This window comes from Chionomys nivalis, chromosome 24 (assembly GCF_950005125.1).
Source record: "Chionomys nivalis chromosome 24, mChiNiv1.1, whole genome shotgun sequence".
Lineage (NCBI taxonomy): Eukaryota > Metazoa > Chordata > Mammalia > Rodentia > Cricetidae > Chionomys > Chionomys nivalis.
In genome coordinates this window covers 44,780,948-44,804,649 of record NC_080109.1, presented here as the reverse complement: position 1 = coordinate 44,804,649, position 23,702 = coordinate 44,780,948, and the positions used below count along the sequence as shown (strand labels likewise).

At 39.8% G+C, this 23,702-nt stretch overlaps 1 protein-coding gene across 1 annotated transcript in view; it reads left to right on the top strand.

The window, feature by feature from the left end:
* Spata16 (spermatogenesis associated 16) overlaps positions 1 to 23,702 on the top strand; it is a 253,869-nt gene that overhangs the window by 53,838 nt on the left and 176,329 nt on the right. The window contains exon 2 of the mRNA XM_057757290.1: positions 7,688 to 7,833. Coding sequence (XP_057613273.1) covers positions 7,688 to 7,833 — 146 coding nt within the window. The remainder of the gene's footprint in view (positions 1 to 7,687; positions 7,834 to 23,702) is intronic.

Below are 23,702 nucleotides of genomic sequence, written 5' to 3'. Positions count from 1 at the left end.
GAAACAACCTAGATGCCCTTCTATGGAGGAATGAATGAAGAAAGTGTGGAATATATACATATTAGAGTACTACTCAGTGGTAAAAAACAACGACTTCTCGAATTTTGCATGCAAATGGATGGAAATAGAAAACACTATCCTGAGTGAGGTATCCCAGACCCAAAAAGAGGAACATGGGATGTACTCACTCATAATTGGTTTCTAGCCATAAATAAAGGACATTGGGCATATAATTTGTGATCCTAGAGAAGCTAAATAAGAAAGTGAACCCAAAGAAAATCGTATAGTCATCTGCCTGGATAGGGGAAGTAGACAAGATTGCAGGGCAAAAACTGGGAACTTGCGGGTGAGGTGGCTTGGGGCTAAGGGGAATGGGATGAGAAACGTGAGAAGGGGAGGATGGGAGGAGCTTGAGGGATTGGGATGGCTGGGATATAGGAAGGGTGGATACGGGAGCAGCTAAGTATATATCCTAACTAAGGGAGCCATCTTAGGGTTGGCAAGAGACTGGAGCACAGGTTTTAAGATGTTCTCAGAATAACAGTGTTCTCCACTGTAATGACAGATTTTATGGTCTAGATGAAACTAATGATTTTGTGGGAAAATAAACATTAACAAAAATGGGAGGAAAACTCCAAAATCCCTGGCAGAATAATAGTTAAGTGGTGGAGAGAAGGTGGAAGGAACTGAACTCGGAGTGCTCATTGACTTATTTCAGTGTTCCCAAGCCGTGAAGAAGATGGGTACTTTCCATCTGCCTCACAAAGCGTAAGCCACAGAGCAAGATGCAGTAGCTATAACTCAAAATAAATCATTGCAGTGGTTTGAATGAGCATGGCCCTCTAGGTTTATATATTGAATACTTGGGCCCCAGCTTGTTGAACTGCTTGGGAAAAATTAGGAGGTGTGGCCTTGGAGGAGGTTTGAGGTTTGAGATATGGATGAGATTTGAGGTTTAAAAAGACTGCTGGATTTCTAGAAATGTTTCCAAATGCATACCCTCTTCTGTCTCCCCATCTCATTTCAGATTGGAAATTCATACGGTTGAATGCACCAAGTGTAGTACAGATGTTTGGGGGTATCTCCCACCTAACTTGCTGGGGCTGGCCTAGGCTCTGTAGAGTAGAACTCACCAGAACTCGGTTTTCTCATCTGAATATGAGCTGATCAACCTAGGCATCAGAACAAAGTTTGCTCTTGAGTTTTGTTCCCTGGCCATTTGAGAGGACATATCAGTCCCACATGCCTTCACTACTGGGGTCGTGTTTTCAGCATCTCTTTAGATACTATCTGTGCTGGTTATTTTTCTGTTTCTGTGATAAAACACCTAGGCAACTCACAAGGTTGTATTTGGGGCTTATGGTTCCAGAGGATTAGGATCCAAAGTGGCAGGAACAGCAAGTGGCAGGCTTGGTGGCTGGACCTGGGAGCCAAGAGCTGTGAGTTCCCTCTCCAGCCAACAAACAGGAAACTGTAGAAGGAGCAGTGGGCCTGCTTTCCTGCTGCCCGGCTCCCGGCTGCCTGCCTAGCTTATGCTCCGAAATAATTACACGGAAACTGTATTTTTTTAAACAATGCCTGGCCTATTAGCTCTAGCCTCTTACTGGCTAACTCTCACTTCTTGATTAACCCATTTCTATTAATGTGTAGCACCACGAGGTGGTGGCTTACCGGGAAGGATTCCAGCCTACATCCGTCTCAGGTCGGAAAATCATGGCGACTGACTCACTTCCCTTCTTCTCAGCATTCTGTTCTGTTTACTCCACCCACCTATGTTCTGACCTATCAGGCCAAGCAGTTTCTTTATTAATTAACCAATGAAACCAACATATAGAAAGAAGAACCACCTACATCAGGAAACAGACAGAACTAACTGGGAATGGTTTTTGAAACCTCAAATCCAGCCTCAGAGACACACTTTCCCCAGCAAGGCCACATCTTCTTCTTCAAACTGGGGCAACTAGAGCCAGGTGTTCACATGTCGAGGCTTACGCAGAACGTTTCATCCTAACCACCACACGGCCACTATTTAACACCACTCTGTAGATATACAAAGATAATCCACTCATCCTTATCCACATTTCTCTGCTGCCAGAAATATCTTCATGTGTTCCTGTGGCAAGTGTATAGCCTTTCAAAGTAACTGTCTTTCCCACACCTCAAATTCTGTGTGTGTGTGTGTGTGTGTGTGTGTATGAATGACCAAAATTTGGTATATGTATATGATTTGAAAGGGTACAGTTTGCATACTAAGTTGGGCATGGCGATTTGGTGACCATGGGAATGTGTGGTTGATATGTGTCACATCTAGGAGAATCAGGAAACAGAGAATTGAGGTCAGCATAGGACCAGGATAGAACCCATACGTTCAACCCCAGTCAACTCTTAAACCTTCTCCCAGAATGACAGCTCTTGTCGGGCTGAAAGTGCTCAAGCCTGGGGACCTGGGAAGACATTTCACACTCAAACCAACATCTTATTCTTCAAGACTTACAATCCTCTCACAAATCTTCAGAGATTTCTAAAAACTATGTCCCTGGAATAAAATGTTACCACTCATTGTTCAACAGTTTGATAAAGCATATTAACCATAAAAATCTTGCCAATGACGGTTCACTTGAAAGAAAATATATGGTAATTTGAGAATGAGACAGCGTATCTTTTACTATTGGGCTTTTTAAAAATAACGAACCTTGAAATTTCTTTGTCCATGATATCTAAAAATAGGTTGGTCATTTATTACTTAGAGGAAACATGAGCAACCTTAGGAAAAGTATCTTCTGATGTCAGAGTATAATCACCTTACTATTTCTAAAAAATAAACAAATAATTTTGTATGGTATATATCTTCTTCTTGAAATTTGAGTTTGATTCTAATTGGCTACTGAAATCTCTTTTTAACATCTACCATCTCAATAAAATAACTCTTTCTATAAGAGGTTTTAGTGCATTATTCCTTTAAATATTGTAATTGTTCCCTTGTGTTTTCTTGAGAATGATCAGGGGTTCCTTCTTAACCAAAAATTAATGCTTAATATTATTTTTCCTAATTTAAAATATTTTTACTGAAATTAGAATTCTGTAATTTAATGCATAATATTCCTATAACTCCATGGCTTATTATGCTAAATATTTGAAGAAAATATTTTTCAGTAAACAAAGCAGGGCCCCGTGGCTCTCCTTCATCAGACTGACAGATATCACATGAAAGTCCTCCATCTTCAGGAGACTTAACCACTCAGTCTGTGAAAATACCCACATGGGCATGTTAAAGTTCCATAAACTATGCAGAGTGTCATTAAGATCATGATGACAGCCTTCTTTCCATACTGACCTCCGACGGTACTCTCCACTTTAGCACAGAACACGTCACCTTATTCCGAGCTGATTTCAACAATGCACTGCTTTGAAAATAGCAGCTCAGCAATCTTTGATAAAAATCAATAAAGTTCTCAACACTGCAATGCTTGATTGATAGAGTAAGATTATCACAAATGCACACAGAACCTACCCAGAAGCTGGCTGTTTCCTTGTTTTAATCTCAGCTGACAAATCATCTTGTCTTTCACTGCTGTCTTAGAGTTTGGTTTCATGAAGTGTTCTCGTTTGTGTGTTATGAATGGTCATTTTTATTGCTTTTCTGTCCTTGAGTGTCATGAACGTGGAGACTATTGCAGACATCAGAAGGCCGAGTGTTTATTCTTCACTATATCTCGGTATTCTTAGACAGTCTTTAATATAAGTCTGGAGGTCGACCCCTCTTGTCATGAGGGATCTAAGTGTCCTAATGGACTACTCCCAGACCCTTCTCTGCGGGACCTACACATCTATTCATCAGGATGCGCTTGACAGCGAAGGTCTGTCGGCACACAGCGAGGTGAAGAACACAGGCAATGATTGGTTTGTTTTTCTCTTAAGAATTACAACGGGTAAAAATTCTGATTTTATTTAAGAGATAAAAAGTTTACAACTTTAACACTAGGATATCATGAGTAAAACCACATGAATTATAGTAACATTTTCATCCATGTTTGTTTTGCATTAATAGTTAGGCCATACAATTGACTTTTTTCTGGAAAATTCTGTTTAGTTATTTCTAGATCCTGTAAGTTCAGACTGATAGAGGAGAGGAAAGCTGTGTCAGATGATATGTCTAAAAGGTCATGTTTTCTACAATTCCATTTGAAAATCTGCTTACGATCACAGTTCTGAAATCAGACTCTGGGGAACAAACACGCCATCTGTGTCAATTGCCAGTCTCATCAAGTTATCTCCAGGAACTACCGAAATTTAACACTGGCTGAGCTCATTCCATGGTATCCTCTACACATACTCTGGTTTCCTTTGTCTTCAAAGTAATTGAAATGGTTTGTTTTAAGTGTTTTCTGAGATCACTTACAAAGATAGGAATGAAATTTGACACTTTCGTGAAAGGTAGTTTAGAGGTAAAACTCCTGTTTGGGTCCATATATGTAGTTGCTGTTCAAAAAGATGTAATAATTTCTGTACTTCAATGTCTATTAAAAAGGAAAAAGAGTAAGAGAAAGAAATAGGCAAAGATTAGAAACAGAAATGTATACAGAATTATAATTATTCAAACTTGATGAAAAATGCCTAATTGATTCATGTCTAAATGTGAATGCAGCGAAGCTGGCTTGGCAGATAGTAATAGGTGCTCAGGAACCATTATCTATGGGATGAATATGCATGTTCTACCTATCACAATGGTAAAGAGTTTTAAAACAATACAAACTGTAAAACAAGACAGAGTAGCAGTTAACTAGCAATGTGAAGTAGGAATATGAAATATCTGTATTTTACATTCTACATTCTTTTCCAAATAACTTATTTTGGTTTTGTTTTTTAATGATTTTACACCTGTGATAATATTACTCTATTTATATGTCTACCTCTCTCTCCTCCATTTCAATTCCTCCCATGTTTTGTCTATTCCCTCTCAAATTAAATATCTTTTAAAAATTTTATTGCTACACATACACACATGCACATACATGTACATATGTGCGTGTGTGTATACCATGCTAGCTCCATTTAGTGTGGTTCATATGTTTATATTTTATAGCTGACCAATTGGGAATGAATAACCATATGGGGTCTCCTCCCTGTAGAAGAATCTTTTTCTCTCTGCAGCCATTTATTGCCTATAGTCCTTCATCTAGAGTGCACCTTGTCCCATTTCCCCTGTCTGTGTTGCCATATCGCTGGAGGTGTCACCAAGGTGGTCTTGTTTCCATGTAGCTTCCCTATCATACACAGAAGACACTATCTTATAGTAGATGCCCTGCTCCTCTAAATCTTAAAATATTTTTGTCCCATGTTCCAGACTGTTCCCTGACCTTACATGTACAGATTTTGATGTAGATACATCAGCTGGGGTTGTGCATGGTCAGTTGACCTCTGTATTTTGGTCAGTTGTGCATTTCTGAGGAGATCTCTGCTGTACACAGAAGCTTCCCTAATCAGAGTCTGAGCTCGTCATGTCTGTACTTAGCACTTACTCTGTTTGGGAAAGTGACTATTGTAGGTTCTCTACCATGTTCCATGATGTCACATGCCAGGTAGTGGGATAGCCTTAGAGTACCAAGCATAAATTTCTGATGTGGGATTCCCCTCTGTATGCTGTGAATATGTTTTATTACCATTGGTTGATAAAGAAGTTGCTTTGGTCTATGGCAGGGCAGAACAGAGTTAGGCAAGAAAACTAAACTGAATGTCGGGAGAAAGAAGGCAGAACCAGGGAGGTACCATATAGCTGCCAACGGAGAAAGACACCAGAACCTTACCGGTAGGCCACAGTCTTGTGGTGGCACATAGATTAATAGAAATGGGTTAATTTAAGATGCAAAAGAAAGCCAGAAATATGCCTGAGCCTTCAGTCAAACAGTGTTGTAATTAATATAGTTTTTGTGTGATTATTTGGGTCTGGGTGGCCAGGAAATGAATGTGCAGTCTCTGTTGACAAATTCCTTCCTTTTGAATGCAGTTTGAGTCCAGTGACGTGGCTTTTATTACCTCAAATATGTATTGAGCTTATTACCCCCTTGAGTTTGCCTTTTTTGGCTGGTTGTTTTTTGTGGTTCACGAACTTCACAGATGGATAGTACTACAGATTGCTTTGCTCCCTTGGCAGCTCCCATAGAACCTCCAAATGCAAAGAAAGGTGGTCCTCTGAGAGGAGCTTCCAGGTCAGTCCCAGCTTGATTCTTTCCAGCCCTGTGTCTAAAGTAGGTGTTGTCTTCAGCCTTGTGGTCTTACCTACAAGTTCAGGGGAGCAACCAAGGGCAACAGCATTAGCCTGCATTGTTTTGGAAGTCTCTTGGATTCCCTGACCAAGGACAGGAAGGGAGGTGTGGCACGGGGTTTTCTGTTAGTCTATGGCGCTTGTGGGAAAACAATATCACCCTCTTAGCATAATTTAAATAATTTAAACTGTATGCACATGTATACACATAGACTTACATATGTATATTTTATAAGTATTTTTGAGGAAACAAAATGATATATTTCCTATGGCTTTTGCAAACCTCCTTAGTGTTATTTATCCTACCTTGCTCCCACTCCCTCCACATCATCCCTCTCCTCTTTTCCCTAGTAAGAGTCCCTCACCCCATTTTTCAATCCTCTTAGGGTTCCTACTCCTGCTGGCCCTGGCCTTTCTACTTTCCTGGTTTCTGAACTCACTCCTGTCCAAAGATTCAAAGCTGAGATCTATAAATAAGAGAGGCTATACAGTGCTTCTAGTTTGAGATAAAACCGAAAAGGCAAAATACTTTAGAACAGAAGATAGCTACTGTCAACAAAGCTGCATTTTTAATAACAAGCCCGACACAAGACTGTATCCATTGTTATCTCCAGTGAGAGTGTTTCTCCCAAGATGAACACTCCAAGAAGCATGTATTCTGAATGAAGTTGTTGGGCAGAAGGTGTAGTTTCTCTCTCCGCATAAGCCTCCCTGGCAATAACGTTAGAGAACTCTGGGAGGGAAGAAGTGCTGACCAACTATCATGCTACTGACACCTTGTTAATGTTTGTAGTTCACCCAAAATATTAATTATTTTCTTCCTATAGTTTGTCTATGTTGCCCAGAAACCACTGACTTCCTGGAATTTTTATTAAGAATTCCATATTCTTGCCATGTTTCTCAGAGACTGTGGCTTCTGCCAATAAATCCTAATAAATTTTTCACTTTTCTTTCAGTAACATCCTAGAGAATCTGATTCAGACTTAAATTAATCACCGATCATGTTAATGGCTCCTAGGAGTTTCTTCCGATACCCCTTATTATATTAAATCAAACTTGATGTGAGCTGGATTATTGCTCCGTTGGGTTTTCATAAAAGCACTGGTATTTAATATAATTTATGCCAAGTTTTCTCCTCATATCTTTGCTTATTGTGTGCTTTCATTTTAAAACAGACATTTTTTGCAAATGGCACTTTTCAATATCTATCACACCTTTAAAATATTTTATAGGTAAAATTTCACAGTAAAATATGACATTTTTTATTATACTTGCACAATAATGAACAGGAATCACTTAACTTACAATCAAAATATTAAGATTCTACATAGTTCTGAAAATTATTTGTACATGTGTACATCTTGCTTATTGAAAAGCTAGCGCTGCGGCAGCAGAATGACAACTTACAGTGTTGTTCTTTTGCAGCTCTGCAGCAAAGGGGCAGCTCTGGGGAAGCCGTTTGACGCACATGCCGAAGACATAGCAAGCGTGGCCAGTTTCATCGAGACCAAGCTTGTCACATGCTACCTACGGATGAGGAAACCCGACCTGGCCTTGAACCACGCACACAGGTAAAATGAGCACTAATGTCTTCAGGTGAGAAATGTGCACACACACACACGTCTGGGTTTACCTGTCACTTACCACTGTGTTTCGGTTTAAAGAGAAAACCCCCCAAATTACATGTTGCCTGATTTGCGAATCTGAGCAAATCCTGAAGCCCACAAAGGGAAATCTCAATTTCTAGAGGCAGAAGAGACCCAGAAGTAATTGTTCACAATACAAGAGCAAATGGCTTGAGCAAAGAAAGGGAAAAGAGAAAGTAAGGAAGAGAGGTGCTGGTGAGGGAGCACACGGGAACTCCAACTGTGGATATCTGGTGTCAGTACGATTGGTTCAAAGGATGCTGATGTCCTCCAGACAGCTTTCCAAAGGCATGACATAGCAATAACAGATAACAATCTCTGTCCTTTTTGTGTTTGTATCCTTCTGTGGAATTCTGTGTGGTTTTGTAACCATGTGGGTTCCTAGAATCTCCATGGTTACTGGGCCTACTTTGCAGGCTGTGAAAATGTACCTGCCTCATAGTCAATTTCCTAAAGGTCCTATTCTCACAATGAATAACCCAATGAAACATGCAGCAAGGATGAGTGGATTGTGCTGTACTGTTCAGCTGTCCCTTCCCGCCTGGCTCACAGCAATTTGCTGAGATCTTTTTGTTTTCCATTTTCTAATCTTACCTCCCTTGGACTACTTTGTATACAAATGACAAAACTAATGTCAATGTAAAAACCAAACCTTCATCTTAGTAGTCACTGTGGCTCTTAGCCAACGTGAGTTACGTCCATTACAAACCACACTGAGGAGGAAGGAAATGCTGCACCCCGTCTTCACAGCTCTGAGAGTGGGCTTGATTGACAGCAAGGACCTACAGACAACAAAAGCACTTACTTTGAACTTTATAAGATCACCTTCTTGAAAAAGTTCTCCTATGTAAGAAAACTGCAGAGTCTAATAAAAACATATTCCTTTTGACTCCAAAGGAAAATTCTTTCTTCACTAGACTATCTAGCAACATTTTATGCAGTCAGAGTCCCAATATCAGGAAACATGGCCTTTCAAAGAATATTGTTCTATTTCCATTTGAAAGAGGCAGTAGTGGAAACATATTTCAGAATGTCAAAAATATTAAAATGTCAGGATTATTTGGGAGTACAATGTGAAAAGCTCATTACAATTAAGACTAGTTTTCTAAAAATCCATAGGTGTATGTAAGCAATAATAAGCTGAGATGTGAATAAAGTAATTATATGTCACCTCCTTCATGTGTTATCACACATTAAAGGAAACCACTAGGAAAAATATCTTTTTTATGTCAATAAGGATCACATTTAATCATGAAAGTACCTCAAATGGTATGGTCATGTAACAATTCTGTTCAGTTATGAAAATATGCAATTAGAATAAAGAAGTAAGAATATGTAATTCAAACAGAAGGACAATAAGTTTTCACTATGAAGATGGTGGAAGAGTCAGCTCACTATTTAGAATACGACATTTTCTGTTTTAAAAATAGAGAAGCTGTTTCAAAACCTTGAACATTACCGGGGTAAAACATCATGATGATGATGATGATGATGATGATGATGTGAAATACTGAGATTGACTTTTTGTCTACTGTTGTCTGCTGTAAAAGGGTTTGCATTTCTGTTTCTAAAGTTGAGCTTAATTAATAAATGTGATCCAATAGAGATTAATGTTGACCGAGGTTTCTGTCCTGCCCAGTCCTGCAGTTGTTCAGTCCCAAAGAAATACACAGAGGCCTACATTAATCATAAACTGCTTGGCCTATTAGCTCAGGCTTCTTATTAACTCTTATAACTTGTATTAGCCCATAATTCTTGTCTTTGTTAGCCACATGGCTTGGTACCTTTTTCAGTGAGACAGTCTCATCTTGCTTCCTCTGTGTCTGGGTTCCTCTGTGTTGACTGCAGACTGACTCTTTCCAGAATTCTCCTGTTCTCATCAACCAGCCAATACTTCTTGCCTGGCTACTGGCCAATCAGTGGTTATTTAAAACATAAGTGACAGGGTAGAGACCATTGTCTAAATGCTGCCCAATATGTGTGAACAACTGCATTCACAGAAAACCTGAGAGAGCTTGGGAATTGTTGACACAAAATAACAGTGCTAAGCATGGCTTCTAGGTAGCATTTTCTCAGGTGGGCTCTCTTTGCTAGAGGCAAGTGCATCTCATTTAAGAGAGGTTTCCTGACTCAGCTTTAGCTATGAAACCTGCAGCTCTTTTAAGAGACCCTGCCACTAATCACTTAAATGGTGTTGGTGAATAGCTGATAGCATGCTTCTTGGTGGTGGCAGGGACCTCGAAACTCAATAGAGTTGTGGCAATATACATGGCTCCAGCCAGTACCTCTGCCATGAAGCTAGACTCTCAGAAAACTAAGGAATGGAATGGATCCAGCCTTCAAAACCACAGCTTTAACCCTAACCATATCACTTAGCAAATTAAAAGACTCATGTAGTCAATAAAAGAGAGATATACAATAAAAACAGATTCAGATGAAGAAAACCTCTAAATGGTATAGAGTGTGTTTAAAAATATGTAAGCTTAGGAGAGAAAAGAAAAAAGAAATAAAAGAGAGAGAAAGAATAGTTGGGTTGCTAACACACACCTTTAATCCCAGCAGTTGGGAGACAGAGGCAGACAGATCTCTCTGAGTTCAAGGTCAGCCTGGTATCCAGAGTAAGTTCCAGGACAGCCAAAGATACACAGAGAAACCCTGTCTCAAAAAGCCAAAAATTAAAAATAAAAATAAAAGAAGTAGAGTTTAAAATAAAGCCATGTAAAGATGAAAAATACACAGAGAATCCGAATACCGTACGTTATCGTGTTGTCTTTAAATTGTTTGATGGCTGAGGAAGGAGCAAAAGTTGCTAAAAGATATTTGATTATAAATGTTGCTGGATTGATCCAATAGGAGCAGATGGCTCATATGTCTGAGTTCTACATCCAGAACCATTTCAAAACTGCTGGGTGAGATGATCAAGCCTCACAGAATGTTCCATTCAGGACTTGACCATATTTCAAAATTTTCTTTAGGTTCCCGTAAGATTATCAGGACCCACAATCAGCAGGAAGTAGCCTAGAAAACTATGCCCACATTCCCCCCCAAAAAATGGACTATGGATGTTTGCCTTTGTTTAGAATTGTTAGTTACAAGTTGTTATGAATAATGATCAGAAGAAAAGCGAAACAAAGGAGATTCCATTCAGAGTTCTTGTTTACAAAAAAGGGGGGGGGCTGTGGGACAATGGTCTATACCCTGTGACTTGTATTTTAAATAAACACTGATTGACCATTAGCCAGGCAGGAAGTATAGGTGGGTAGACGAGAAGAGGAAAATTCTGGAAAGAGGAAAGAGTCAGTCTGCAGTCAACACAGAGGAAGCAAGATGAGACTGCCTTGCCAAAACAGGTACCAAGCCACATGGTTAACACAGACAAGAATTATGGGCTAATACAAGTTATAAGTTAATAAGAAGACTGAACTAATAGGCCAAGCAGTTTATGATTAATGTAGGCCTCTGTGTATTTCTTTGAGACTGAATGACTATGGGATCGTGCAGGATAGAAAACTTGGTCAAGAGATTAAATGTTCAATTGAGACAGTAAAGCATCAAGAGAAAGCAGCCATTTTACTGAGCATGTCACGTGGATGGGAACTACAGAGGTAACACACATGGCAGTCACAGTAAAATGTTTTCCAAGTTCCCAGGTTTAGAAAACAGAGTCTGACATATAATCAACAAATACATTCCATAAAATAAATTAATTAATCAGGATGTTTTGTTTATAAATAGCTCACAACCATTAGTTATCCTTTGCAGAATTCTGTATTGTGTTATTACCACATCGTGATAGTTGATACTGATCATGAATCAGAATTAAAATATTCCTTTTTGCATTTATTTGCATCTGCTGCAGCATTTTTCTTTAATTTTATGTAAATGGGAGGTCTACTGCATGTATTTATCTTGTTAAACACAAAAATTGGCTTTGAAACCATCAGGTAGCCCTGCTTCTGGTAAGAATAACTGCACACACTTTGTGGTGTGACCGACTGCAAAAACTGAGAGTGTGGGGGTCTGAAACCAACAGAAACACTTGAGGAGTCAATCAGCATGCATTGTTAGGGAAATAGGGGATAAGAAGCTCTAGGAACATTGTGAACAAAATTTGCTTTCCCCTTTTTCTTCTAACAAATACAAGCTGGCAAACACAGACATCACTTTTTACTTCAACCCAGACTTACGCCTAGACACACCAGATATGGTCTCACTCCCGCAAAACAAAGCATGACGAATTACTGCATATGTGAAGAAGTAGGAAAATAAAATTAGTTCTTAGAAGATAATCGGTTCAAATAGTTTCCAAGATGCCCCATGTGTTGAGGTTGGTGAACAAAGTTTCCAGCAGTGTTGTGGGGGGAAACATCAAGAGCACTGAGGTAAAACTGCCTAATGGGCTTAATCTCAAGAGAAGATCAGAAGCCAGCACAAGGACAGAACCTAGGACAGAGTAGAAAGATAGCACAGGTTAACCCAGTATGATGACTGAGACTGCCAAAGAAAGGCTTCCTAAACTTGAAAATTCCTCAGTAAAATCACCCCATTTGAACAACAGAGAAATGGAGGCAGAAAAATTCTAAGTTCAAGGTCACCCTCCACCACATAGTAAGTTTGAAACCCTGCCTCAAATTGGCTTTTTCAAAAAGCTTCTTTCTATGTGAGTGTAAATATATAACTGATACCACAATGACCTGGAAAGGAATACAAGTATAATTTTATTACATCCAAGTATTTCAATGAAGCAATGCAATATTAACTCTGTATTAGGTGGTAATAAATTAAAGATGCATTTTATAATCTCTAAAGTTATCATTTAAAAGCATTTAAAATGTAGCTAAAGACCCAACAATTTGACTTAAAGTTAAAATAATATTTAATTGACTGAAAATAAATTATAAAAAAAGGAAGAGTGAGGAGGAAAAACAGATGAAGCAAAGGAAAACGGTAGTACGGACGGCAAACTCGACGGAGTCGTACCAGGAGTGACATGGACTACATAGAGACTCTCAGTCTGGATTACACTGCGTGTCATCTATATGTTATTTATGAGAATCACAAGTTTGTTTGTGTTTTTATTTTACTTTATTTTATTATTCTAATGTAATGACAACATTTCCCTCTTCCTTGTCTCCCCCCCAGTCTCCCACACACCCCTCCCACTCCCCTTCAAATTCGGGCCTCCTTTTCTCCACTAATTGTTATGGTATAAATGTGTATATGTAACACACCTACATATTTATTTCTAAATAGAATCTATTGCGCTTCTATAATGTAACGTGTATGTATGCTTTTAGGACTGACCATTTGGCAGTGAACAGTTGACTTGTGTATACATCCCAAATAGTGATATATCACACAACAAAGTTTCATTTCATGTTAAATTTGCTGTTACTATCAAAGTATATTTAAAGAAAAAAACAATAACCAGATAAAAATAAGGCTCAAGGTATTTTCAAAAATTTGAATTCTCCTTTGAATAAATTAAATTAGGCATCAGTAACAGTTAAAATAGTTCAAAAGTCCTTCTAAATATTTGGAAATCAAGAACTATGTGCCTAGGTAACTTGTGAGTTAAAATGTAAGATAACAAAATAATCCAAGGGATGGACTTGGATTTCTGTCTATTTACTGGCCTTGACTTTCACAAACTGCTTTTCTTTCTGTAGGTTTTCTTACCTACAAATCCAACTAAATTGTTTAAAGCATCTCTGAATCTCAAAAGCTATCTTACGTGTATTTTGTTTCACTTCTGATCCAGCAAAGGCAGCCTGTCTTCTGGACAAAAGTTATCATAGTAATAAACTTTATTATTTTAAGTTCCTTTTCTAAGCCTCCAGATTTTAATGATGTAGACACTCTGGGAAAGTCTGTGAAAATACAACTTCTAAATATCCATCGTCTCGGTTTTGAAGTTAATTACAATGTTCAGAAGGTAACATCAGCTTCCAGTGTGACAGGTTTAAGATGAGCTGATGTGTAAGAGTACTAATAGGAAGATTAAAATCCCTTGCTCATTTCAAGACATAAAGAAGCTTAAATACAATTCCCTCTTCTCTTTCACGTAAAAGTTGAAAATTTGGTCATTAACGTCAATGAGTCAGTAACATTATATACACGTAACTAGTTATTCTAAATAGATTTAAGTAAAAGCAGATCACAAATATAAACATGTATTCATGAAACACACGTACACTCAATTTCATAAAATAAATACTGTTAGATCTATGATTAAAGGTTAACCCCAACATGGTAGAGGCTGATTTCCAGGGAAGAAGGATAGAACACAGTTGGTATAAAGTGGAGAAAGGGGATAATGGAAAAGAAATAATTGGGGTGGGCAAGTGGGAAGGCATGTGAAGAAGAATAACTGATGATAACGAACTTGGAAAATTCCATACAGAAAACTAGTACCGTGCAAGTTTCCTCAAATACACACAGATGCGTCTATAAAAGTAACTTAAATGGGATTACCCTTTAATGGGGAGTGAAGGCTTCTCCCAGGCACCATAGGTTATCAAATTAAAAGCCCAGTTCCAGGTAAGGATTACTCTTCCTTGGATGATTGGTCAGTGGCGGTCCCATAAATTCCCCCAATATTATAGGCTATTGCTGTTCCTCTTAGTAATCTCCTAAACTGTGAAGGGAACAAAAGTAAGTATGAGCTGAGATACTACATACTTCAGTCATACGACCTGGAGAAATCAGGCTGTAACCATCCTGGAAGCTTAATCCCTGTGGTAGTTTGAATGTCACTGGCCCCCATAATCTCACAGAGAGCCACTCTTATGAGTTGTGGCCTTGTTAAAGTAAACATGGCCTTGTCAGAGGAAGTCTATCACTGCAAGGGGAGGCTTTGAGGTATTTTATGTACAAGCTATGCCCAATGTCACAGTGCCCTTCGTGCTGCCTGTGGGTCAAGACATAGGATTCTCAAGCTCATTCTCCAGCACCCTATCCACCTGAACGCAACCATGGAACACCATGATGATAATGGACTAAACCTCTGAAAAGGTAAACCACTCCAATTAAATATTTTTCCTTTATGAGAGTTGCCAGGACCATGGTGTCCCTTCCCAGCAATAGAAGCTCTAAGACACCCCCAATGACTAGATTTTATAGCTCTGGAATGGTCTCTGTATGCCACTAGGGACAAAAATGAACAACTTCCTTACCCAGCTATAAACCCTGTGAGTTACAATAATAGCTAGTCTGGTAAGAAATGCTCACTGCTGTAGTAATGGCAGGAATGCTATAGGAATAACAACCACCTTCTAATTGGATATAAAAGATGGAACTCATGTCTGATACTGTTAATTGGGCCAAAACCCCATAGCTGGGGAGGGTATAAACCCTTATCAGTAGGGTATAAAACTGTTATTGTGCTTAATAGACATAGCAATAAACTGCCTTATAATTTCTACCTTTATAACTGTAGATAAGTGAATTTCTAAATCCTTATCAGAGAAGCTTCTACTTATTAGCCAGCGGGTAGCTATTAAAACAGAGACCCACAGCCAGTCAATGTGTAGAGAAGGGGGAGGGGCTCATCAAGTCCTACTCCTCGGTGAGGAAATACGGGCAGTTAATGACTGCTAGCATGGGATTTGTCTTCCTCTGGAAACACAGCCCCTAAAAGGCTGTGTGTGCTCAAAGAGAGGGCCCTACACCCAGATACACCAGCAGCATCAGTAAGAGGACTCTGGATTTTTATTTAAAGAATCCATGATGTTGGGAGGAAAACTGGTTGGGGGATAAGAAAGGAATTAGAGGAGTAATAAAGAGTGGATTTGATCAAAACACCATTATATGAGTATACAAAATCCAAAACAATAAAAATAATTATATGTAAATAGTATTCTATAAAAAATAACTAATAATTTTGAGTGGATTGAAGTAAAAGTAAAGCACAGTAAGACAAAGAGGAGCATGGCTAACGCCAGTTTCTTGACAGGAGACAATGGAGAGCTTATTCACCACCAAGGTTGCTATTCTATATAGGAAACAATAATTTGAAACACAGAAAGGGTATGGAAGAATAAGTTGATATATAAGCAGACGTTTATACATATTTATGTCCCTGGATAATTCATGGTGTCTTGCTCTGATGAAGCACAAGACTGCTTATTTTGATGATATCACTATTAATTTGTGAGATGCTATATTGTCCATATTCATTTTTTTCAGCTGTGGGATTAGAAAATCCCATTTCTTCCTACTTGCATTCAATCCTGGCTTACTTTCTTCTCCTTTCAATCTAGTAAAATAATAGCATCCTATACCTGTATGTGTGTGCCGGTGTTTATGTTTGCACTGGCTTGCAAGTGTGGAGAGAGAAAGATAAGCTACAGTACTGTCATTTTTAAGATGCCTAGTTGGCTCTTTGGCAAGTTAGACACTGTGTCTTCAAGGAGTTGGGCACATTAAAACATTATGTGGGTCATTAGTATCTCTATGCTTCTTGTTATTGTAATCTCATGAAAATAAATCTACTATAAAAAGATGTTGCCACTGAAGGTGACATTCTCTTTAAATTCTAAAAGGAATATAAAACATGACAGTATTCTGTAGAAGAGCAAAGATTATGTGCACTGAGCCAGTGGAAGGAACAACCATGACAGTTTCTTGGACTACAAGGTTGACTACATTAAGAAACATAATAGTTGTTGGGAAGAAAAAAAACAAGCATTCAATGACTCTATCTTGTGATAGTTATGAATAAAGCATTTTAAAGCTACCTAAATTAGTCCCTTCACATAACCTTAGTGAAAAACAGGGATCCATTCACTAACTCCAGCAGCAGTTTGCTCATGTGTTCATCCTCAGGAAACAGCAGGCGTGCCGCTGACACCACAGTCCTTTTTCTTTCTAGCAAAATTTTTTGTGTTTCGCTTCTTCTCGAACATAGTGAAAATCATATTGTCACCCTGATCCAGTGGTGTTTCCTGACAGTTGGGGTACCACTGGTATGTATTGAAATTTCTCTCTGGAATTTAAAATCACCAAGTTCAGTTACTATGTTACTGATTCCCACTTTCCTCTTGTACAGATTTTTAGGAACCCATTTTCACAACCTTTAAATAGCAAGATTGCATCCTAAAACACTCCTTTGACCACATTTCCCCGCCCTGACTCCTGTAGCCTTGCTATTCCTCCGGGGCTGTCACATGAATTAGTGAGACAACCTTGCAATGTAGACGTGCAGTCATGTTTATATACAAGGTGGACATTAAGGGGAAGCTATTATTCTAAGGAGACATGCTTCCAGAACATCTCTCTAAATATTTATAGGCATACTTGCAGATGAATGCCATAGTCAGCTTTGCCAGAGATGCTTCTGCATGCAGTGGACAGCCATTAATGTGAAGATTCATAACTGGTCAACATGCTGAAGATAAGCGACTTCCCTGAGTGCTTAGCCATAAGCAGAACTCTACATCATCCCTTTCAATGTTCAGGGAACACCACAGGAAAGAAGAAAGCAAGAATATACCTATCAGAGGACAGGGAGGAGTGCTGTAAGGTGCCATCTTCTAGACATGATATGGCCATTGTATTCATGGACCCAGAGCAACCATGGTCACCTGAACAAGGCCTGTACCATACTGGCCCTGTTAACATTCCCCCAGAGAGGAGGTCCCAGCTCTCCATGAGGGCCTGTCAGTGAGCGTGATGGTTTAGTGAGAAATGTCCCCCATGAGATCAGCTCCTGAACACGTGGTCTGCAGCTATTCATGGCGCAGGTTTGGGGAGGTTTGGGAGTACAGCTAGCTTTGATGAAGAAAGTCTGCTGGGGGTCGATTTTTGAGAGTACATAGCCTTACTCTACTTACAAAATACTTTCTCTCTCTCTATCCCTCCCTCTCTCCCTCCTTCTCTCCCTCCCTCTTTTTCTCCTTTATCTCTCATGCTTGTGTTTGAGATGTGATCTCTCGGACTTCCTACTCCTGTTGCCATGCCTACTACTTCCAACCATGCCTCCCCTACATGATGGACCCCTATCCCTCTGGAGCCATAGCCAAAATAAACTCTGCTCACCTCTTTTGTTTAGGGCCTTGTTTCTGAGCAACTGAAAAGTACAGTAAAAGTTTGGGAGTCATTTTCTCCCGTGAGGAAGTCACTGCTAAGCTGCCTGTGATCTCAGGTCCTGATCTCAGTGGAACTCACAGAGAGAGAGGGTGGGGGGAGAGAGAGAGAGAGACAGACAGACAGACACAGAGAGAACAGAGACAGAGTCAGAGACAGAGGTTGGGGGAGGTGAAGTGGGAGGGAAATGATGGGGAGGATGAGGGATGAGAGGGGATAGGAGAGGATAGGAGATGAATACAATCCCAGTACATTATATACATTCATAAAGTTGTCAAAATAAGTTTCCAAATATATTTTTAAAACTAAGTGAAGATTAAATGTGTTTAAAAGATCATTAAGACCAAAGTAAATAAATTCCAAAAATAATTAAATTTAACCTCCAATACCCAAAGAATACAAATGGCTCATTGTCTCAGGACCAATATCTACTTATCTTAGCAAGAACACAAGACACAGGAAAGAGACAACTCAAATATCTTCTTGGGAATTTAAAATGAAGAGGGAAAAGGGGAAGACAACATTGAATATGAAAAACTTTTTTAAAGAGTTGACTTTTTTTTTCTAATACAAAATCTAGGCTGTGCTTTTTTTTGCTTTAGAATTTATATTATTGTTTTTGCAATTATAGCTTATTATATACAAGATTAAATTAAAATTATTACTTATTACTATTTTAAAAACACTTTAGTCTATATAATTCTTATATTCCAAAAAGCACTGTTAGTATCATAGTATAAAAAATAGATGATAAGCCGGGCGATGGTGGCACACGCCTTTAATCCCAGCACTCGGGAGGCAGAGGCAGGCGGATCTCTGTGAGTTCGAGACCAGCCTGGTCTACAGAGCTAGTTCCAGAACCAGCACCAAAGCTACAGAGAAACCCTGTCTCAAAAAAACAAAAAAAAAAAATAGATGATAGATAGATAGATAGATAGATAGATAGATAGATAGATAGATAGATAGATAGATAGATGATAGATAATATACCAAGGGATTTATACAGAACAAAACTAAAATAGGATAAAAATCCAGAAAAATTATGGGGCTATGAGAAAGAAGCGGCTCTCCTTATACTGGAGCCTGGTTAATATTTCTCAGCAGCTGAGCAGCAACAATAATACAAGCACAAAATGGTTCACTTCAAAGGCAGCCAGTGTATATTTACTATCCCTTTCATACCTTGGTATCTTTTGTAAAAATAGCAATGACCCAAACGCACAGTCTGAATATACATGACTTTGGACAGAGCCGTGTTCTACTATGGTCAGTTTCTACACAGATGTGTTTCTGGTTAAATGCAGGTATGAGAAAACAGTTCTTGGCTGTGCTTTTTAAGCTGCACTCAAACCCTGAGCTCCCGTAATCCTCCTGCCTCAGCCTCCAGAGTGCATAGACATGTGCGACATGGCCTGGCTAAGAGAGGAGAGATTTTAAACACAGGAAAATCAGGACAGGATCTCTTGAGCCCATCCTCACTTTAAGAAGGATATAGGAAGGCTGTTCTTAAACTAAAACAGCTTCCTTGAGACTATCCAAATTGCCAAAGACATCATAAACATCAACGTCTATGTATATGAAATGTTTTCTATCTTCTGATGCTCAATTTGGTAAGTTTCACTATAATAGGCATTCTTGTATGCTAAGTAACCCTGGCCAGCAGCCTTCCTGGGCTGCCCCTGTTCTGTTTTCCACTCCTTCCAGGGCTCTTTTCCCTTATATTCAGGTTGACTGCATCTTAGATTACAATCATCTTCTTTGATATTTTATTTCTCCTCTCACCCTTGGCTTTTTTCTTTTCTAACAGTTTATCCTGATCTTAACTCAGAAACCAATGTCCACCCTGTCAGAATGGCTAAAATCAAAAACACCAACGATAGCCTTTGCTGGAGAGGTTGTGGAGTAAGGGGTACACTCCTCCATTGCTGGTGGGAATGCAAACTTGTGCAACCACTTTGGAAAGCATTGTGGCGGTTTCTCAGGAAATTCGGGATCAACCTACCCCTGGACCCAGCAATACCACTCTTGGGAATATACCCAAGAGATGCCCTATCATACAACAAAAGTATATGCTCAACTATGTTCATAGCAGCATTGTTTGTAATAGCCAGAACCTGAAAATAACCTAGGTGCCCTTCAATGGAAAAATGGATGAAGAAAGTATGGAATATATACATATTAGAGTACTACTTAGCAGTAAAAAACAATGACTTCTTGAATTTTGCATGCAAATGGACGGAAATTGAAAACACTATCCTGAGTGAGGTAAGCCAGACCCAAAAAGAGGAACATGGGATGTACTCACTCATAATTGGTTTCTAGCCATAAATAAAGGACATTGAGCCTATAATTCGTGATCCTAGAGAAGCTAAATAAGAAGGTGAACCCAAAGAAAAGCATATAGTCATCCTCCTGGATATTAACCTTCATCAGGCGAGGTAAGGAGACAGAGACAGAGACCCACATTGGAGCACCTGACTGAAATCCCAAGGTCCAAATCAGGAGCAGAAGGAGAGAGAGCACGAGCGAGGAACTCAGGACCACGAGGGGTGCACCCACATACTGAGACAATGGGGATGTTCTATCGGGAACTCACCAAGGCCAGCTGGACTGGGTCTGAATAAGCTTGGGATAAAACCGGACTCGCTGAACATAGCAGACAATGAGGACTGCTGAGAAGTCAAGAACAATGGCACTGGGTTTTGATCCTACTGCACGTACTGGCTTTGTGGGAGCCTAGGCAGTTTGGATGCTCACCTTACTAGACCTGGAAGGAGTTGGGAGATCCTTGGACTTCCCACAGGGCAGGGAACCCTGACTGCTCTTCAGGCTGATAAGGGAGGGGGACTTGATTGGGGGAGGGGCAGGGAAATGGGAGGTGGTGGCGGGGAGGAGGCAGAAATCTGGAAGAAAGAGAGAGAGAGAGAGAGAGAGAGAGAGAGAGAGAGAGAGAGAGAGAGAGAGAGAGAGAGAAAGAAAGAAAGAAAGAAAGAAAGAAAGAAAGAAAGAAAGAAAGAAAGAAAGAAAGAAAGAAACCAGTGTCCACTTGGCCTTTATTTTTCTTGCATGAATATAAAAGTGATTGACAAGTGAGAATACAAATTATAAATGTGGTAGACCAAGACTGATACCCAACAACAGGTCTTGTTTGGGTCCTCCCTTTCTCATATGCAAGGCTGCTTATTACTGGTTTCTTCATGGCTCTTGTTTCCCCATGGCCACTGGAGAGCAGGTCAGGGTACTGAGACACAGTTTCTATGAGGTCACTGTACCAAGAGCAGTGAGGAAGACACAGCAAACTCTTCCTCTGGAGGAGTTTGTTCATGAGTTGTGTTAAGCTTTTTTAAACATTTGTTTCCTATGGCTCTAAAACCCATTCTGATGATTGGAACAAGTTCCTTAGTGTTTCTGTATCCTCTTTCTCTGCAAATTTTCCTCAGGGTAGTAAAACATTTCATTCACTTATATTTCGTTCCTTACTAAGTTTTGTCCCCTGCATTTTGTACACGTGTGTTCTGTCTCCTCTCCCCCACGTTCCTCTCATTTCTGCCCCACTGCTGCCAGTTCCCTTTCTTCCTCACAGATACCTTTCCCATGTTCATGGCTTTCTGTTTTGTTCTGTGCCCAGAGTTAACTCCACAATCATGGGTTTGGAGCTATCTAACGAAGCATGGTGTCCAACTAGTGCTAAGCCTCCCTGTCTCCCAGGGTCTGTCTGCCGAAAGTGGCAGGTCCCTGAGAGCCCCCTCCCCATCCATATCTCTTAGGTGAGCCAGGCTTGTGCAGTCAGGCACAGCTGCTGTGGGTTCATAATTGCCATTGCCACACCCTACTTAGAAGATGATGTCCGCCAGCTCTTCTCTCTATCTCTGGGCTCTTACAATCTTTCATCCCTCTTCCACAATGAATCTTAAGGGTTGGCATAAACGTCCTATTTAGGAATGAACCTTTAACCATTTTTTACTTTCAGCAACTTGTGTAGTCACAAGCCTCTTGAATTCACCTCCATTTGCTGTAACAAGAGCTTCTCTGATTAAGTCTGAGAGAGGCTCTTATCTGTGGGCACATTTCTTCTTGTTTCTTTTTTCTTTTTTTTTTTTCTTAATTTTGAAACAGTGTCATCTGTAGTCCAGGTTGGCTTTAAGCTCACTATGCACTGAAGTATCACCTTGAATCCCTGGTCCCCCTATCACCTGCTCTGGAGTGCAGGAATTACTGGCATGCACTGGCATACAGAGATCTATTTGCTTACAGTTTCCAAATGCTGTGAAATATATACGCCACATTGCCTAAAGTAAGCGTGAATGATGAGAACTGAAGAACTATGTTTGTTTCCGTTTCCTAATCTTCCTACAGGACCAGCTGATGGGGGAGGGGGAAGGGGCAGAGAAAGTTCTAGGTTGTCAAGAATTAATTCTGCAGCTGCAGATGAAGAAATGTCCCTGCCATGTAGGGAAAAGTTTCTGCAACCAGAAACCTGGGTTTGAGTCCCCACATCACTAGCTAGTCTTGACTTCACTAATCACTACTTCCCTTCCTTTCAGCCTTGCGTCTCTAAATAAGCATCACCAGTACCTGTCACGGGAGCAAAGGGAACCCACACACGTGAAGATGTTTGAAAAACTGAACATCTCAATGAAAACCTTGGTCATAAGATAACCTCTGTGGTTTATTTTCAAATGTATCAGTGAACTGTAACTCAGGGTCACCTGTGAGAGCACTGCTCTGCTTAGCATGGTCCCTGGCACCCTGGTAACCATCACAAAGAAAGGGGTTGTTGCCTTTAGGCTTGAACTTGCTGCCTTGGTTAAGCACTTGCTGTACGAGCATGAGAACCAAGTCCCCGGAAGCCCAACAAACGCTGCATGAGCATGGGAGCCAGCCTGCAATCCAGCCCCAGAAGGCGGGACGGGATCCCAAGAGCAGGCCAGCTAGCAAGACTGCCCACGCTGGGGACCGCTGGATCTGAGCCTGCCTGGATGAGTTCAGAAGAGCACTCAGGGAGGATTTCTAAAGTCAACCTTAAGTCTGCCCATCCATGGAGCACACACATATACCCACTTATGTGTGCCCCCACACATGCGAAAACTTGCATGCACACACACATACACACATGTGCTCTGCATATTCGTGAAAAGTAGAAAAATAAAAACAATACAAACATTTTCAGACATAGACTTAAAAACTACTAATTGCAAGGACCAATACTAAGACTGAAGAAGTCTATAGGCATGTACTATAATGACTGTTGATGTAAAAGTTAGAAGCAATCAACTCCAAAGAAAGATGAAAGGCTATGCACTTTGCACATTTAGCCAAAACAATCTGAAGAGACCAAAGCTCATTCGCACAGACTCCCACCACCCAGGCTAAGCTGTAAAGCTGATATTGATATTGATGCCTTGTTCACAAGAATCCTGATAAGCAGTCATGTGTCACATTATATATGTAACATCTTTTGTTTGGGAAAAGGGGCTTCTTAAAGGCACTGACTGACTGCAAACTTTGCTCCTAAGTTATAATTGTGAGATACATGTTTTCTATGACTTGTTTCTTACAAAATATGTATTAATTTTGTATGATGTTCGACACATATAAACTTTAAATAAGTACCTCTTGATGTTTCCTAGGTCATCTATACAAAATAATTTATAATATTTATTATATGCCAATGATATGTTTTTATTATTTGGTGGTTATAAAGCTTT